The sequence below is a fragment of the Sphaerodactylus townsendi genome, linkage group LG02 (assembly GCF_021028975.2).
Source record: "Sphaerodactylus townsendi isolate TG3544 linkage group LG02, MPM_Stown_v2.3, whole genome shotgun sequence".
NCBI classification, from domain to species: domain Eukaryota; kingdom Metazoa; phylum Chordata; class Lepidosauria; order Squamata; family Sphaerodactylidae; genus Sphaerodactylus; species Sphaerodactylus townsendi.
In genome coordinates, this window is record NC_059426.1 from 65,195,402 (window position 1) to 65,214,409 (window position 19,008).

Below are 19,008 nucleotides of genomic sequence, written 5' to 3' on the forward strand. Positions count from 1 at the left end.
GAATCCTAGAAGTCTTCTGCCCTAGTCGTTATAATCCTGTCCCCACTCTGCTGCAGCAGGAAATGAGAGTTCTCATGACAGCGAGAACCAGAGAAGATGATGATCTGTGAGATTCCACACATTATCTGCTTGGAACAAACAGGCAGTTTATAGTAGCATGCATTGTAAATTACATGCTGAACCCTACTTTATCCCAGGCAGTGGGAGAAGTTTCATTCCTTCCACCCTCCTCCTCCTTTGGCACCTGCATTGTGATCATGGGATACCCAGTAACACCTGGAAATGCAGAGGGTTGACTTGTGTTCATACATTTGGGCCAACTATTCTTCCCCTGGGATTCGGGACACAACAGTCTCTGAGATTACTGGTGCACGAAGATCACAGGTAAGGGGCCTCTATAACAACTTTGCATGACTGCCATATTTCTCCAAAGCAGGCACTGTTGACATTAAGAAGTCCACTGTATGTGTGTAAGCAGGCACTGTTGACATTAAGAAGTCCATGTATGTGTGTAAATACATGGATCTCCCATGTGCCTGATGCAGTCTTCACACAAGAGTCAGGAGACTACAGTATGCAACACTAATAGTAGAACATAAGTGTTTTGTCTACCCTACCATTTTTCCATTTTTGGTTTATAAAGGCTCCAGTTCTACATCAGGTAAGCAGTTCAATCATAATCAGAGTTATGCTTCTCTAAATTTGTTGACTTCTCTAAATTTGTTGACTCTGCTCAGAATTATACTGTGAACTGCTTAAATGCCACTGAAGTTTGTACCAGCCTTCGTTCTTGTGTTTTAGACGTCTTGAAGAATCCACAGTGTTATGCTGGCATGACTGTCAAACAGAGAAGATTCTGGAGTTGTTAAACCCAAACCCCCAAAATACGCCTGCCTCTGAATTCCATGTCTATCTCCGAGGCTGCAGACCCACATGGAGTTTGGAAGCAGACAATTAAATGCTGGGTTTGGCCAGGCCAAGCCCAGCATTTAACTGTGGGCTCGGCCTGGCTGGATCCAGCTTTACATTGCTGGCTCTACCTCTGAAGCTCCACCTGGCTAGGTCTAGCTCAGGGGTAGGGAACCTGTGGCTTGAGAGCCGCATGCGGCTCTTCTGCCCTTGCACTGTGGCTCCACGAGCCGAGCCGCTGGCCCCATCTTTGCCCGCCCTGCAGGCAGCAGGGCGGGCGCATCCATGCGCTTCTCAGAATGAGTGGAGTAAAAGGTAAAAAAACCCCCCAATATATATAGTGTTATCTTTATTTTAAATATCAAAAATTATTTGCAGCTCCAAGTGTTTTCTTTTCCCGTGGAAAACGGGTCCAAATGGCTCTTTGAGTGTTAAAGGTTCCCTACCCCTAGTCTAGCTTTAAACTGCGGACCAGGCTGAGCCCAGCACTGAACTGTGCACCCCACGCCCAAACTCCTGGCTTCAGCATTCAACTGCCAGCAGAAAGCAAGGGAGGGGGGACAGGGGTTTTCTTTAAGGCAAAGGGACAAAATATGCCAAAATAATTCAGCATTTTTCAGAATCTGCTTATTTGGCTCCCTTTTTTGAGGGAGGAAAAACCCTAGAAAATACTGGCAAGATATATTTTTTTCCCTATCAGATATACCGAATGCCCACCCCAGCAAGAAGATGGATGGCAAGGCTGTTTGAACTTTTCCTCTTCAACATAGCTCTTTATCCTCAAGATAACAATACTACCCTTCTGATCAGCTCTTGGAAATCTTTAATGCTTATTTTATTTATTTATTTATTTATTTATTTCTTCGATTTTTATACCGCCCGATCCCCAAAGGGCTTAGAGGTTCACTATCACATTCATTTTCCTGGAGAAGTGACTCAGTTCCTACTTCAAGATCTGTGTGTACTTGAACATATGCTTTATGGGTGTAATGGATGTAAATATGAGGTGGGAGAAGGATGCAGAATATGAGAGACACTTCGCAGCATTTGAGCATATTTGTATCAGAATAGGTACAGAACTGCATGAGTTGTGCCTATATTTGTATAGGAAAGTATGCCTTATAGTATATTATTGGATAGAACAGAACTGTGTACAAGTCACTGGCATAATGCCCATTGGGCAAGGTGGGCAGCTGCCCAGGGCATCACCTTGTGGGGGGGCATCAAAATGCTGGGTTCGTTTTGGGGTATTTTAGTGGTTTTCCATTTTTGGCCTGCAGGGGGCACGGTTTTTAGGCTAGCAGCACCGAAATTTCAGCGTATCACCAGGAGACTGTCCTTATGCTACCCCCCAAGTTTGGTGAGGTTTGGTTCAGGGAGTCCAAAGTTATGGACTCCCAAAGGGGGTGCCCCTATCCTCCATTGTTTGCAATGGGAGCTAATAGGAGATGGGGGCTACAGTTTTGAGGGTCCATAACTTTGGCCCCCCTGAACCAAATTGCACCACATTTGGGGGGTATCATTAGGGCAGTCTCCTGATGAGACCCTGAAAGTTTTGAGACTGTGCCTTCAGAAATGTGCCCCTCCCAGCCTGCAACCCCCATTGACAGCAATGCAGAAAACTCAATGCAGAACAAAGATTCTTGGGCAAATTTCTAGGATGTTCCTGCAGGGGGTGCATTTTTGGATTTATCGGCACCAAAATTTCAGGGTATCATCTGGAGATGATGGCACCCCCCCCCCAGTTTGGTGCAGTTTGGTTCAGGGGGGCCAAAGTTATGGACCCTCAAAATTGTAGCCCCCATCTCCTATTACTCCCATTGGAAACAATGGAGGATAGGGGCACCCCCTTTGGGAGTCCATAACTTTGGACTCCTTGAACCAAACCTCACCAAACTTGGGGAGTAGCATAAGGACAGTCTCCTGATGATATGCTCAAAATTTTGGTGCTGATATGTCTAAAAATGCACCCCCTACAGGCACCAATGTCCTGGTGCAAAAAGAAATTTGGTCGTGGTGGAGTGGCCACCCATGGGGGGGGGGGGCATCCAACTCAGGTTTTGCCCAGGGCTACAGTTTGCCCAGGGCTGCCTCGTTACGCCCCTGGTACAAGTGTACATAGGTCTTCTTCCAGTGTGAGAGAAAGGTTGTACACCTATAATTTCAATATATATATATTTGTACAAGTGTGGATACAGTGTATCATAACAATATGCAAGTTCTTTTCTGTACCTGTCACTGGATTCATGCCTCTGCTTGGTTTCAGGAGAATTGCAAGTGTCTCTTTTGCCATTTGTTTGTTCTCCTACTAACAGTGGCCCTGACCTCCAGAGACACCTGAAACTTGAGCACCCTTAGCTCAAAGCAATGGTCATATCTATGACAGCTGAAAAGGATTTTGTAATTTCCTTGCTCCCAGCTATGGCTACATTTGCCAATGATACCTCCTCCCTTTGTCTCTTTGAGAACTAAGAAACTATCAGGACTTACTGTGGTTTATTTTTTTTAATCTGAGGTCTTCTTTCAGGATGCATTTTGATAGACACAGCAGGTAACAAACCAAATACTAATCCTTTGCCCCTCACTATATGATTCTGAAGGATGACCTGTTTTTAGAAGTGTCCTATGTACATTTATCCATTTAAATGTACGTTTGCTACCATCCCCTTTTAAAAAATGAAAAATGCTTTAGGAAGGAGGTTGATTAGTGAAGTCATTTATTTCCAACTAATAAGTGATCTTCACAGTGTCAGGGGGATAGTATCTATGTCAGTGGTGGCGAACCTTTGGCACTCCAGATGTTATGGACTACAATTCCCATCAGCCCCTTCCAGCAAGGCCAATTGGCCATGCTGGCAGGGGCTGTTGGGAATTGTAGTCCATAACATCTGGAGTGCCAAAGGTTCGCCACCACGGATCTATGTGATTGAAATGCATTCCTAACTCAAAGTAACTGCTTAGAAAAACAAACCAAAGCTGCTAAAAATGCTGCTGTAACTGCTTAGAAAAACAAAGCAATGCTGCTATATGTAACTACTGCCATCTGGGGCATTCTTTCCTTGATCTTTCTTTATGGCTTCACATGCTTTGTAGATAACTAGGCTTTCCCCTGACATACCAGTTCCATTAGAAAAGAGTGAACTCCGTTATCTCTTGGGGCAGGGAGCCAGGTGGCTCTCCACTACTGCTTGCAACCTTGGGACGCCTTAGCTCCAAAGACTGTTTTTTACAACTTCTTGGGAAAACAGGAGGGGGGCCTGCATTGGGCATAAAGGGGACTGTGAATGCCACTGGCTTTTCAAGTGTGGTGCTTCGATGCCTGCTCAATAAATGCTACTGATCAAAACCTCAGAGTCCATTTGTTGGCTTAAGGTCCGAGACCTAACACACAGCTAGGCTCTGCTGTCAACAACACAGGATGGGCTTCGCCACAGTGTCTCTCCAACACAGGATGAGCCTGCATCCAAAAGAGCAACCAGTACATCTAAATAAAATATGGCGAATCTGTGAATGTGCTTCCTCGATGGGCTTACCTCCCAAGTTCATGAACATCCAGATACACTTTGGAATGCCACAGTTACTAAAGGGGCAATCCTAAACAGAGTTACACCCTCCAAAATCTACTGATTTTAGTGGACTTTGGAAGGTGAAGTTCTGTTGACGTTTGCACTGTCAGGCTCAAGCTTGGGTTTTCTTGCTGTAATTCTCCTTCTTCCAGAACCTAGTGATTCTCCCCTCTGCCTACTATCTGTGGCCTAAGAGGTGTGCTAGAAGATTTAACTTGGCACTGCTGCCTGGATGAGATCATGAACATTCTGAGGAGCTTTGAGATCCAGAACATTGTGAGGAGCTTTGCAATTAAAAACTCTGTGTAATTACCAGATATAATCATCATTATGCTCCTTTCGCTAGCTGTATGCTGTCTTTTCTGAGTGGACTGTACCCAAAGACAGATAATTTTGGAAAGTACGACCTCTGTGATTCATGTCTAGGGATAGAGATCTGAGACTCATAAGAAATAGAAAGTAAAGGTTCCTACCTGCTACCCTATGGGCCACCAGCCCTTCAAGGTGCAAAGGTTCTTCCTCTGAGGGCTGAGAAAGTTCTCCATTATTTTCTGCATCTTTTGCTGGTATTTGGGCTTCCACCATTGTTGGGGATACAGGGGATGTAAGCAGGGGATGCTGCCCTTCCATGAGCTTGTATGCCATCACATGAGACCTGGGAGATGTAGGAGGACTTTCCACAGCTTGACCATAACTCCCTGCTTGTATTACACTTGGCTGTTGGTTCTGATAGGCATAGGGCAAGTAGGGCTCCCTGTAATCCTGTGCCGGATATTCCTGCTCTCCAGTATTTTGGAGCAGCAGTCTTCTGGGAGGAGCTTTAGGTGCAGGTTCAGGGAGCTGGGGCACAATGATGTCAGTGGAAATGTTTGTAGGGCTTCCTGGAATAGGGCCAAAAGCATTGGTAGACCTTGGTTGCACCACTTGAGGACCAGTCACAGGCTGGGCAGACATGGAGAGAGCCATTGGGCATGGCCTGTCATTTCTACAGGCTACTGGAACACTCTGAGATTTTTGCATCATAGAGACAGAGGGGTCCAGGTCAAGCATAAGCATGTTGAGGGCCTCAATTGACTGCTCTATTTCCTTCTGGGATGCCAATCTGGGGAATTCGGGGATACTGATGCTTTGGGGTGGTGCTGTTTGTAAGGGGCTAGGCTGAGGGCTTGAACTTGAGACACTGGGGCTTAGGCTTTCTAGGGCACCATCTTGTGGACGGGATGGTGGTCTGCTTCCACTTTGCTGCTGCCATGAGTTCAGTCCCCTCTGTACAGCTTCTCGACTACTCATGCTCCGTGCAGGTGCTTGAGGAAGTTGAGGGATCTCAGTGGTAGCTGTGGGAAAGGTTTGGGAACGATATATGCTATTTGGGTCATAGCCATAGGGATATTGCTGGGTAGATGCTAGTGACTGGGGTTGTAGCCAGCCAGGAGTTGGAAAACCATGCTGGTAATAGTCTGCCAAGTTTTCCTGGGCAGACATTGAAGGTCGAATGTGACCATATGGATCCTGAGGGTGACGCCCCATCATGCTCCGCAAGGTATTCTGATTGTTGTAAGGGTAGCCACCATTAATAACTGTCTCTGAATCATGCAGTTTGTCTATACCATTGAAATTGGATGAACCATTGGGTAAAGAGGAGAGACTCGCCATCCGAGGGGCCTCATGATAGCCCATGTCACTAGTGTTGGTGGTGCCATCAAAAGATGAGAGAGTGCCCAGACTGCCCACACTGTGCCCATCCTGGATGGGCAACTCATCATCCAAAATGTCTGTTTCCCTCTCAGCTACCAAGCTTGCAGCTTCCCCATTAACATGCACCTGAGCAGGTACAACATGGCGTCCAGTGGAGGTCACGACCGCTCCTCCGCTGGGGTTGTGGTTGTGCATGGTAGCTTCGTTTTCCAAACCAAAACCACTGAGCAAGCTCTCAAGCTCCCGCTTCTCCTCAGGGGTCAAAATAGGATTGTTTCCTCCACTGCTGCTGGGGACTGCAGGTACTGCCTGTTCATCAGTCTTGTCAGTCTTGGTGGAAGCAGTGGAGTTGCCCGAATCGCTGCTGACGGAGAGTGTGTGTTCGATATGATTAGGGGCTGCTGAGAGTGTAATGCGATTGGTGTTGACAGCGCCAGTGCTGCCGTGGAGTGAGTCTTTCTTTTTCACCTTAGCATATAGGCTCCCATCCAGAGGTCCTTGTGTGTGCCCAACCTCTGTATGGAACAGGAGAGAAGAAAGACAAGAAAATCAATACTTAGCCGACAATGCTGTAAAAGCTAAAAGCTCTTATTAAGACACAAATGGTTCCTGGGATGTTTATTTCCATTTAGCTATGATGGGAAGGGACACTATGACTCTGCCAAGCAGCTGCCAAGCACTATCACTTCATGTGCCCTTCAGGTCATTGCAGACAAGAGACGCCACAGTGTCTCTCCAAGGGAAAAACAGCCCCTACCAAGTTCCATTCCCACAGGACCTGGTGACAGCCAGAGAAGTGGCAATGGCTACTGAAGCAAAACAATTTACCAGTTATTTTCTTTTTTATTGTGATGAGAACCATTAGATGCTTTGCAGGAAATGTACCTGAACTGATCCAGGAAGAAATGAAACCTCTTTTGGAAATAGCAAACAAGCTGGAAGAAGTTGTAAGATCACATATGTGTGAGGTCACAAAGGAATAAAGGTTAATCTAATTCAGGTCTGTAAAACATGTGACCTACTAAATCAAAAGCAGTCCATTAGGGGCTTAGAAAGTCTGTGCAGATTGCTAGCAATTGCAAATCCAAAAGGATGGAAGTAGGTTGTGCACTATTTGGGGCGGGGGGTGGGGTGGATTTAGGTTTCATAGACACCAATTTTGGACCCCTCCCCCCCCAAAAGCTAAATCCTTATAACAGTGATGGTGAACCTTTTCAAGACCGAGTGCCCAAACTGCAACCCAAAGCCCACTTATTTATCGCAAAGTGCCAACACGGCAATTTAACCTGAATACTGAGGTTTTAGTTTAGAAAAAACCTCCAAGGCGTACATTACTCCGAGGCGTACATTGCCTTCGAGGCGTACATTACTCGGGAGTAAGCTTGGTCGTAGTTGTAGTTTTGCTTTGAAGCAACCATGCAACTCTTCCAATGGGTGAATCAGGACCCTAGGAGGGTTTACTCAGAAGCAAGCCCCATTGCCAGCAACCGAGTTTACTCCCAGATAAAGGATTGCACTTTAGTTCTTTGCATGAAAATCAGTGGGTTTAACAGCGCTTAACAGGGTTACCTACATTGCTTCTCCAAAACTGGGTCTTAGGTTTAATGCTAATAATTGAGCCCAGTGGCCCAGGCCAGCCTAGATGTGTGTGTGTGTGTGGGGGGGGAGTGATTCCTTCCCACATGATGAACTCTGTGCGTGCCCACAGAGAGGGCTCTGAGTGCCACCTCGGGCACCCGTGCCATAGGTTCGCCATCACTGCCTTATAACAATATGGCCTTTTATCCAGCTTTTTCTTTTTTGATTATCCAAAATGTTCAAGTTTATTAAACCCCAAGGAAAATCTTTGTGGGGCTTTGGAGCAATTTTTTTGAGGTAGAGTCACAAATTTACAACACAGCTTCAGGTGACTCTTCTTAGAAGAACATTCCACCCAAGTTTGGTAAAGTTTGTATCAGGGATCCAATTTTATGGGCCCCCAAAGAGGATGTCCCCACCCATTCTTCATTGTTTCCAAATTTGGTGCCTCCACCTCAAAAAACCCATCCCTCAGAGCCCTACAAAGATTTACCATAGTTTCCTTCTGCTGGAAAATTTTTCTGTCTGTGACTGTCAGCTCTGACATAGCTCAATGTTGTGTCAGTGGTGAGTCTTTATGGGGCTGTGGGGGAAAGCTGTCTTTTCAAGATAGAGGCACCAAAATTTCTGCATATCTGCTGATGTCTCTGCTTACACAAACCCCCGGGTTTGGTGAAGGTTACGTCAAGACGGATATGGAACCCCAAATGGAGAAAACAATGCAGGTTTATAAAATTGCCCCCCGACCCAATCTTCACTAAACCTGGGGGTTCGCATAAGGAGAGGTTCTTCTAAAGAGAGTCACCTGAAGCTACACTGCAAATTTGGTGGCTCTGTCTCAAGATAGAGCCTAGGGTAAATTGGACCAGAAAAAGCCAGAAAAATATAGAGGGGGAGTTGGCATTTCCGAATGCACACCCCAGAGGCAAGTATTTGGCAGTCCAAACAAACATGGACAGTGTATAAACCTTGGTAAATCACAACTTAAGTAATTTTGATGCAGTTCAATATTCTGTATTGCAGCAGAATCCTCCCATAGTACAGAAGCTTTCATGATGAGGAAGGCCAGTGGCCATTCTGTACCTCATTATGCTGAGAAAGCTCTAGTGACAAGCAGTAGTATGCAGAATTCTACAGCAATTAATCCAGGAGCCCAGAAAGAGTGGAAGAGTGCTATAGACTCATTCCACTAAATGAAACTCTGGGTTCACATAGTGGTTTCAGTTAAAACTAGTGGTTTCCAGCTACTTTGAATATACTTTCATTCCACATCTGAATTTTTCATGGTGGCTAAATTTCTCCCATTCCCCAGCCAATCCAAATCCATTCAGTGAAGGGAAGATTGACTTCATATAGCCATTTCTCTACAAGGTCTTCAATTGGCTGGGACCACTTCAGGCAGGAAACTACAAGATATAGGGGAAAATGGTGCCAAACAGGAGAGACAACAGCTATGGATAACTGCACAAACCATGAATATCTGGATGTATGTAGGAAATATTGCCACCCCTTAAAGCATATTTTTGTCTAAGAAGGTGTTAATGGGTTAAACATTAGAAATAGCCCTAAATGAAACAAACTCAAAGCGGTATTTGCTCTTTACTGTGCAAAACAGGATCTAAGCTATAGCTCACCATAACATTTTTTTCAGATGAGCAGACCTCCATAGACTGGCCTAAGATTTCTGTTCAATTAAATTCTGTCTATTTCTCACAGCAACAGAGACAACCAGAAACATATAAGGACTCATTTGTTGCTGATTTTGGTCACAGCTTGCATGACAAGAAAGTAATATGTTCAGATCTTCAGTCTTCTCTCAAATTCTGCAGCACATTACCCTCATCCTATTTAACTGATTTATAATAAATTAAAATTTGAAATCAGAATTTGACAGCAATTCACATCAGCATGGCTGTTTTGTTAAAAAAACTTTCATGTTTTCATGAATTGCCACCAAGAAACTGTATAACTCCTTTAGCTCACATGTTACTTTCCCCTATGCAACTGAGGATGCAGGACTGTTGGAGAAACAAAGGGAGATTTTAATATGTTTGAATGGAGCTCTAATTTTTTTTAGGGCTTCTATATTTGTTTGAAAAGTTTATGAAGAAATCTGGGTTTCTGATTGCAGCAATCTCCAGTTCTCTTGCAGGGTGGGGACTTGTTTACCCAGACATTTTCTGCTTCTTTTTCCAGGTCCCCTATGAAATTTCCTGGAACAGAAAACACTGCAATATGGAATGCTCTTATTTAGGGGAAAAATGACTTCTCTCTGGCAATGGGCCAAGGATTGACTCAGGAATGGAAGATGGGCTAATGGAAGAGTATAGAGTCAGAAAGCTCCTATCTACAGGCAGCAAGCACTTCCGGAATTGCCTCACAGCCCAAACCAGCAGGGCACTAAGTTTCTTTCCCACACAACATCGAGTAGGCATGATGCAAACGCACATACACAAACCCACTGAATCAGCAACCATGGATAGGACACATATTCATGTAGCTAAGAAATGTTTGTATTTAATGAATAAGGTACCCTACCCCTTTCATGGCAGTGGGCGGAAGGTACAGCAATTCCTAACTAGTGCATATACATGGGTCCCAAAGCATATACAATATATTTATCTATGCATATGTGTACACATATACATGGAGCAGCATACATTAACTAAGTGTAACCACCATGGCCCTTTCCGCATGGCCAAAACAAAGTGGGGTGCAGACAGGGCGCATGAGTCCAGTGCAGCCCCGGGCCATTCACGTGCCTCCGTGTAAGCGCCCCTGAAGCTAATGTGGGTCACCAATGCACCTTCGCATGGTGGTGCATCTTTTTTTAACCTACCTCCCACCAATGTGCAGCTATGCAGGCAGGCACACATATACCCCCAGAGCCTTGCGGATGCCAGAAGTTCCTGCATGGCTCCGCAGGTGGGAACTGGGAGGTAAAAAAAAAAGTGCAGCCACGTAACGTGCCTCCCACCCGGGGCTGTTTCCTTGGCCGTGGCTGCGAGGCATGTTAAAAACAAAAGAATTGCACAAATCTTGAAACACCCTGGGGGGTGGGGATTCAGAGTGGACTTATGTTAGGAGCGAGATCCATGTGAAGTTCCCCCCCAATCCAGGTTTTATCCCGCCCTTAACCCGAGATTATTGGCCCGTGCAGAAAGGGCCCATCAGCTGCATATATTCTCAGAGCAAAATCTCATTGTATGTTTGATTGTGTACACAAAGATCAATCACAAAGAAACAGACTATGAGAGATAGCAGTACCCATCCAAAACATGAGTACAGAATGTGCCACAGCAAATGGGTATGCACAATCTTTTCTCAGCTAGCAATCAAGGATAACTAGCATACAATTACTGCCCATCCAAAATGCATTTAGAGTAACTGTGTTACTCTAACTGTGTTACTCTAAATGCATTTTGGATTTAGGCAAATTATACACACCATTATAAAGATGTTTCTCTGAAATATCTACCTCCCAGAGTTTTATATAACCTAATACCCAAGGTCTTGCCAATCCCTTCTGGCCTCTTTCAGCAAGCAACTCCATGATTCTCTATGCTGACCCTTCTCACAAAGGCTATTTGTAGTTCAGGCTGCCGGTTTGTGGCATGCTTCCCACTTTGCTTTAAAAAGATGGGACAAAGCTTCAACATTCTTCCCAAGGGCTGGCCAGCCACACACAGGCCTCAACTCAACTGGTAACTTTGTGGGGAAACCACAAGATGTACTGAAGGAGAAAGATTGCTACAGTTCTTCCCTCTTCCCTTTAAGCTCTTCAGAGTTCTGGCTTCCTCCTTCAGCCAAGTTCAGCCTCTCTTGTTGTTTGGTAAGCTATTCTCTGTGGATAAATATGAACTGTGGCCTTTGTATATGTAACCAGATGTTTTCGTGTTGCTACTATGGAGAGTAGAGTACAGAGGCAGGTGGTACAGACCAGTGACTACAAAATAAGGACAAGGGGAGAAAACAGCATCATCTCTAATTAGTTAATGTATCTAGAACTGCCTGCTGATAATAGCAGAACCCCTCTCCAAATAATCTTGCTGCCAATATTCAAAGATGAGTTTTTAATGGAAAATACAGCCAGAAAAAGTCCTATATCAGTGGTGGCGAACCTTTGGCACTCCAGATGTTATGGACTACAATTCCCATCAGCCCCTGCCAGAATGACCAATTGACCATGCTGGCAGGGGCTGATGGGAATTGTAGTCAATAACATCTGGAGTGCCAAAGGTTCGCCACCACAGTCCTATATTATGTTTGGGCTTTACTCTATTTCAAGGGACCATGGGTAACATTGGGGGGGGGGGATTAAGGAGCACAGAGATGAATCTTTTCCCCAATTTTCAGACAGGAACAGTTTAGATAATCCACCAAAGGAAGGGTTCAGATTCTTGAAGCTGCCCAGAATTTATATAGAACCTATACTGCCCTGTACTCCTCTGGTGGTGGTACCGTAAGACACAGTAATGACAGTAGTAGGCAGGAAATCCTTGTCTAGATAGGACAGCTCAACTGTCATGGGCAGAGTTCCTTTTTAGGGATGAAAGTAGTTGTGGTGCTCTGTCCCCACACTTTGACCATTGTTAAATAGCCACAGAAGCTGTCATTCTCTGACTTATTCTTGATGTGCCACCTGGACCATAAAGTGTGGAAAAGTGATGTTTCCTGTGGATCAGACTGCCACTGTGTTTCTCCAGCTTATCCTACTTAGTGGCAATAGGAAACAACGTTGATGTGACTTTTTCCTTTCCTGGACTATCTGTGCTAGGCTTTGGAGAAACAGTAACATGGGGATCCTCTTCTAACGGGACTGATATGAAAGCTACAGATTTCAGATCTCAACAGCCAGTTCTTTCAAGCTTCCAAGATATCCAGTTTTGCTCTCTACAGGCAATTCTGTTATTATTTCTACAAGCCCTTTCACAGGAGACCAGCACTAGCATTGCTATATCATATACCAGAAAAAGGGCTAGATTTGAGTCCAGTAGCACCTTATAAACAGCAACCAAAGGCGACAACATCTATGTACCACTTAACAGTCAGCATATGAAAAAAAACCATTTCTCTTTCACACATACTCAGTGAGCATTTCCTGGTTGTGCAAGGAGCATTCTTTTTAAAGCTACATGACAAGATTCTGTTGTGATGCCCAGCCTAATAGTAACAGGTGCCCTTCTTGTCCATCTCCTCCCCTGTGGGAATCAGTGCCAGCAGAGCTGTTCAATCAAGGAGAAAGAGGAGATACACCCATTTGTTTATTGACCCAGCTGCCAGAGCTGTCAGAAGTATTTGATACCGCAGGGATATGAAAGAAAAGAGGTAGCTCAAGCTATCTGCATTGATTCAGACAGCAAGAGGGAGGCACTAGATAATAAACCATTTCCTCTCCAAATCTCTCTGTTTTTTACTTGAATAACATGTGAAGTTGCCTTCTACTAAGTTGGACCACTGGTTTGTTTGATTATTTATGTATCAGATTTGTATACCGCCCTTTCCTTTTCAGGCTCAGGGTGGTTTCCAACACCTGATGAAACAATATGTAAACATTATAAATAATTTAAAACGTATGTTTTAAAATGGATACAAAACTTAAAACTGACAATAAAACTACCAAGGTCAGTAAAGCCAACTGTGACTTGGCCACAGCTCAATACGGTAACAGGGGAAGGATCTTTCACATCACCTACTAGGTGAGCCTTTAAACTGCAGATGCCATAGACTGAATCTGAATGCAAAGGCGATGTTCTACCACTAACCTATAGTTCCATCCAGTACAGTTCATTAGCCAAGCCATGTGGACCCATGATCAAACCCTGCCGCTGCATGTCTCACATGCTGCATCCAAACAGTTCATGTATTCCACCTAATACACAAGTGTTCCAAGGGTGGGAGACTGATTTCTTTTTTATGCATCCCTCCCCCCTCCCCAAGTTCATGTCCTGATAAACAAACGATATAAAAAGAAGAAGCTGCCGTAAGGGAGACGGTGCTGCCGAATGGGACCAAGTCCAGCATTCTGAAAATGATGGGGGGGTCAATTCCAAATATACTTGGTGCAAGTCTTGGTGGCGTCAGTTGTGCCATTGAATTAAAAATACTAATGAGGAGGAATCGTTTACATGTGGAAGTAAACAACGCAGGCAAGCAAAAGACAAAATCAAATCCACACTGGAAGAGGAAGGGAGGACAGAATCTTCCTTACTCCCCAGTCCCTGTGCCTTGAGGATCCTTGCTAGCATGTGAACAGCTTTCAACTTACAGTCAGTGTGTGGTATTGAGTAGTATAGCTGGAATGAATCAGCTCCCTCACCCACGACCCGACAGTATGGATTCACACCCAGAAGCTATTTATGAGAACCTGACATTTTGCCTGAGAAATCCAATGCCATTCTTAATGAAAGGCAGTTTACACAAATACTTCCATCGGGCATGCTGTAAAGATATACAGGCTCTTTCAAGCTAATATAAGTGAGGAAAGGATGGATGGATGGACGGATGACATAGGGAAAGCTTCTGCTACATTTATCTACCTGAACCAAACTCAGATGCACCAAAAGGTAATATGCTGGTAGGTGAATGGAAGATTCTGTGGAGACAGCATTGCAGCCATTCCACTGGGAGGTATCTGCATGCTCAGCACTCCAATCTTCAACCTAAATTTGTATTTAGTTTCATGACTTGTCTTGTTACAATGTTTGGGATGCCAAAAAGTCATCCCTCTCCTGAGCCCCTTCAACTGAAGTGGCTAGTTCTCAGACTGGCCCCACTTAACTTTGCCAGGAACCTGGACCAGGAAGGGCCACTGGCTCAGTAGCAAAGCACTAGCATTCCATACAGATAGTCCCAGGTTCACTCACGAGCATCCCTACTTCCAGGACCTCAATAAGCAGGGTTGGGAAAGAACTGGAAAGGTGCTGCCAGCCAGAGCTAGGACCAATAGTCAGACTCAGTATCACGCAGCTTCATAATCACATGGGTCACCCAGAAATTAAAAAAAAACTGAACTCACCATAAAAAGAAGCCTCTTCAGCTGGAGACACTAGCCTTGGCTGTTTATTCCTCAGAGCTGAAATGCAAAACTCCTCCTAGAAGACCGTGCAAGAGTGCACTGCCTTTCCATCTGTCAGGCATGGGAGTGAGGTTTATTTTTCCCCTGGCTTGTAGGAAGCAAGTGGGATAAAGCCCTGTCTGTAATTTCAGCCAGTCAGATCCCAAAGGGTTCACTTATCATCCTGTAGTTATGCGATTTCAGGATGACATCACAGGAGAGGCTGAGTGCCGGGAGCATGGAACTAGGCTTGCTGGAACTGCCAGCCTCTAACTTAACATTGAGTGTTTAGGAGGGGTGGGGAAGGAAGAGAGGTGGAGAAAGAGACAGAATGACAGAAGGGAGTGCGGCGAGTGCTGCAAGAGCAGGGAGGGAAGGAGGGAGAAAGGGCAGTTCGGCCCTAAGGGGAGGAGACCAGGGACACAGCCAGACCGTTCCTTTCCATTCCACGCTTGCCAAAACTTTTCTCTTTCTTCCAAAGGGACCTCACACAACCACAGCAGCATTTTTTCAGCTGCTGAACAATGAAGACATGGGAAGGGAATCTGTTTTTTTTAAAGGAAGAAATGGCATTTAACTTATTTAAGTAGCAGCATTAGGACGAACTCAGCACCTTTAACTCCAAGGAAACGAACCAATTAATATATTGAGTCCATGAAAAAAGCCCATATCAAAAGAGAAATATAATTTATTCCACACATCTCTTGGCACTGTTTTCACCTTCTCTACAACTTTCCAGTGTGTTACTTCCCCATTCTCTCCCCCCCCCCTCCATTTTTGGGCAGTGGAGATGCTAATCTTCCCCCTCCACATGGCAGTGTACAATTAGAAAACACACTAACTATGTACTGCAAGGCACAGAAATTGTGGTCCACACAATCAATTTGTGGTCCCCAAGATGAAATTGTTCCAGAGGAGTTGCAACCTTTTTTTTTTTTAAGAATGGTCAGGGGTTGGAGGTTTTAAGTATACCTTCCAAACAGAATGATACAGTCACCCAATGCCTATGATAGGTTAACAGTCAGAGTGTAAATGTTTCAAAACCAGTTCTAGTCAAGCACACTCTATTACTCAGGCTGGCTTGAACTGGAAAGGAATCTTGAAAGGGAAAGAGGAGCACCTTTATGTATTCTTCTTTCCCTTCTGAGGAAGGGGGGCATTACCACTCACTGATTCAGCGAAGAGCAGACACCAGAAAGGGCTCAGTGCTTAGAGGTTTGCATACAGTTCTAACTACAACTGCATACTATTTAGTGCTTGCATGATTCCAAAGGGCATGGGAGGGCATCTGATGTGGACCCCCAAAATGTCTGTACTATTCCACGAGGCCCATCCTTCTAATTTTGCACTGAGCTTCCAAGAATGTCAGAAATAGCATGAGAGACGAAAGGATTTTCACATCAAACACCTTCTGGGTAAAAGCAACCTACCACTATTAAGGTGGCGCCAGAAAATTCTGTAGCTGACACTAACTCCCACTTGGTTTTCTCCCCCCTTTGTTTTGTTTGCCTGCTTTTCACAACCCTGTGAATTAGAACACTTGTTACCTGCATCTACATCTTCAGGAAATCAATCTTCTGCCCAAAAACTGGGAGTCCACATGGACTGGTGGTCCCAGAATCAGCAGCAAAACCATCATTAAAACAGTGAAGGTATCTCTGAAATTCCTGTGTGGTAGGCTATCTCATTTACAAGGCTCATCTGCAGTGCTGTTACTACTCAAAGAGAAATTAAGAAGCACACAAAGTTCATACAGAACGGGGTTTTATTTTAATTAGAAAACCAAATGATTGAGGAGGTGGAATGTTCATAGTGAAAAGATATGCCAAAATATCCTCCAATCTCAACAGAGGCTTTGGCTTAACTCCACAGATGGTTAGAAAGTGTTTTCTGAGAGGGAGCCTTGTTTCCACAACTCTTCCTTTCAACACACATTTCAGAGGAGGTCTGGCCCTATCTGCAGCAAAGTCTTCTGCATTGCGGTAGTTGGGAAGACTTTCTGTCAGCCCCTCATCCTACACCTTGGATCCTCAGACCACAGTAGAGGAAGTCCATGCCAACAAAAGGGGGAGGAAGCAGAGAAGGTAGAATCCTGTTGCTCTTGGGCAGCTGCTGATAGGCAAGAAGACAGCCCTCATCTCCCTACAGACAAGTATGAGGAGGGGGAGGAAGAGAGTGCAGAAGCCAGACACAGTGATGAAAAAACGTTCCATGCTGATGGGAGTTTCATATGAGGCTGTCAATAGCTTTAACAGCTCAGGCCGCCTAAAGGCCCTACTCAGCAGCCAGCCAGCCTCTTTCCCTTTCCATCAGCTTTCTGTGGTTTGGAAGTGAATTGACTATTGAAGTGCTTTTTTATCAAAAAAAAAAAAAGAGGAAAAAGCCCTAAGGAGATAAGCAACATCCTTGCCTTAGCATGAGACCTATATATCTATAACTTATATATGCATTGGAGGAAAGCTTAAGTGCCAGCCTCAGACTGTATTTATTTACTTCACTGATTCCTTGCTTTTCTCCCCAGTGGTGACCAAACTGCTTACATTGGTTTTTCTACTTCCCATTTTATCCTCACATTAACCTTGTGAGGTGGGTTAGGTTGAGAGAATGTGGCTGGTCAAAAATCATTCAGCAAGTTTCAGTGACAGAATGGGAATTCAAACCTAGGTCTTCTGGATCCTAGCCTGATACTTTAACCACTAGATCCCACTGGCTCACTGGGCAATGTTCACCTTAGCCCGCCCGATAACCCACCCGTCCGTCCATCCATCCATCCATCCATCCATCCATCTATGATTTGATTTGATGTAATATCCCACCCTCCCCGGCTTTAGCTGTGCTCAGGGCAGTTAACAGACATAATAAACAGTCATACAAAGACAATTTAAATAAACAGTTAAAAACATATAATAAAATACACTTGATGATGGTTCAAATTTAAGTCACTTGCCCATATAGATCCCAATTTCACCCAATAAGATTTTATGTGGGTGAAACAGAGGGATGTAGATGTCAGGGCCAACAGATTTCTCACAGGTCTATATCAGCTTCAGTTGTACACTCAGAGAAATATTTCAGCTTGCAAGCTGTGCATAATTGTTGGATATTCCCCAGAACTCTGATCTCTACCAGCAGTACATTCTACCAGCAAGAACCAGGGTTATAAAGGCCCTGGCTCTGGTGGAAGCCAGCTGTTATGTCCTTGGGACCAGGGATCACCAAGAGAATGCTCTCAAAGGACCAAAGGGTCCTCCCTAGACAATATTGTGAAATGCAGTCCCACAGATACGACAGTCCCAGACTGCTCAAGGCCTTGCAGGTTAATACCAAAACCTTGAAAATGATCCTGAATCTAATTTATCCAAAGGTAGACAACCAAGGAATATCACCAATACTGCAGAATAGGAGGCAAGGTGTCCCTGGTCCTCTTCCATATTGTATGTATTTTATCTACATATTGTATGTATTTTATTGTATGTATTTTATCTACAGTCCCACAGATACGACAGTCCCAGACTGCTCAAGGCCTTGCAGGTTAATACCAAAACCTTGAAAATGATCCTGAATCTAATTTATCCAAAGGTAGACAACCAAGGAATATCACCAATACTGCAGAATAGGAGGCAAGGTGTCCCTGGTCCTCTTCCATATTGTATGTATTTTATTGTATGTATTTTATCTACATTGTAAACTTCTTTGAGCTTCATAAAGAGGAAACTTAGCTAATGATTGTTTTTGAATAATAAACAAACAAACAAATAAACAAGCAAGCAAGCCAAGGGTGGGTAGAATAATTTGTATCCAAAGGTATTTACTGGCACAGCGATAAACATCGCAGTGTGCATTCTCTGTATTTCAGAAAAATTCACCTTTGCTACTTATTTCTACTTTCCTGAGACCTAGTCTTTTGGCTTCAGCATCCTCATGGACTCCTTCCAGTACTCACCAACACCTCGTTTTTCTTATTTAGTTTGGATGGTTATATTCCTTACGTAATGTGCACCAGATTAGGTCAGAGTGCCATCAAGTGAGACCCCGTGCAGGAACGTAAACTTCAAAACAAAACAGACAACTGAGAAAGACAACTGAATGACCGCCAGAATGACCGCCAGGAAGACACCTCTAGTCAGGGTTTTTTTATAAAGGATTACAAATTTTGCTGATACTGTGTCCATTTTTTAATGATACCCTGGAAGACTAAGGTAG

The 19,008-nt window shown here is 44.4% G+C and overlaps 1 protein-coding gene across 13 annotated transcripts in view; it reads right to left on the minus strand.

Moving 5' to 3' along the window:
- Nucleotides 1-19,008, minus strand: part of TNS1 (tensin 1) — a 389,915-nt gene that overhangs the window by 64,065 nt on the left and 306,842 nt on the right. For all 13 annotated transcript variants that reach the window (XM_048486278.1, XM_048486276.1, XM_048486275.1 and 10 more), the window contains one exon: nt 4,949-6,685. In XM_048486278.1, the coding sequence (XP_048342235.1) occupies nt 4,949-6,685 (1,737 nt within the window). The remainder of the gene's footprint in view (nt 1-4,948; nt 6,686-19,008) is intronic.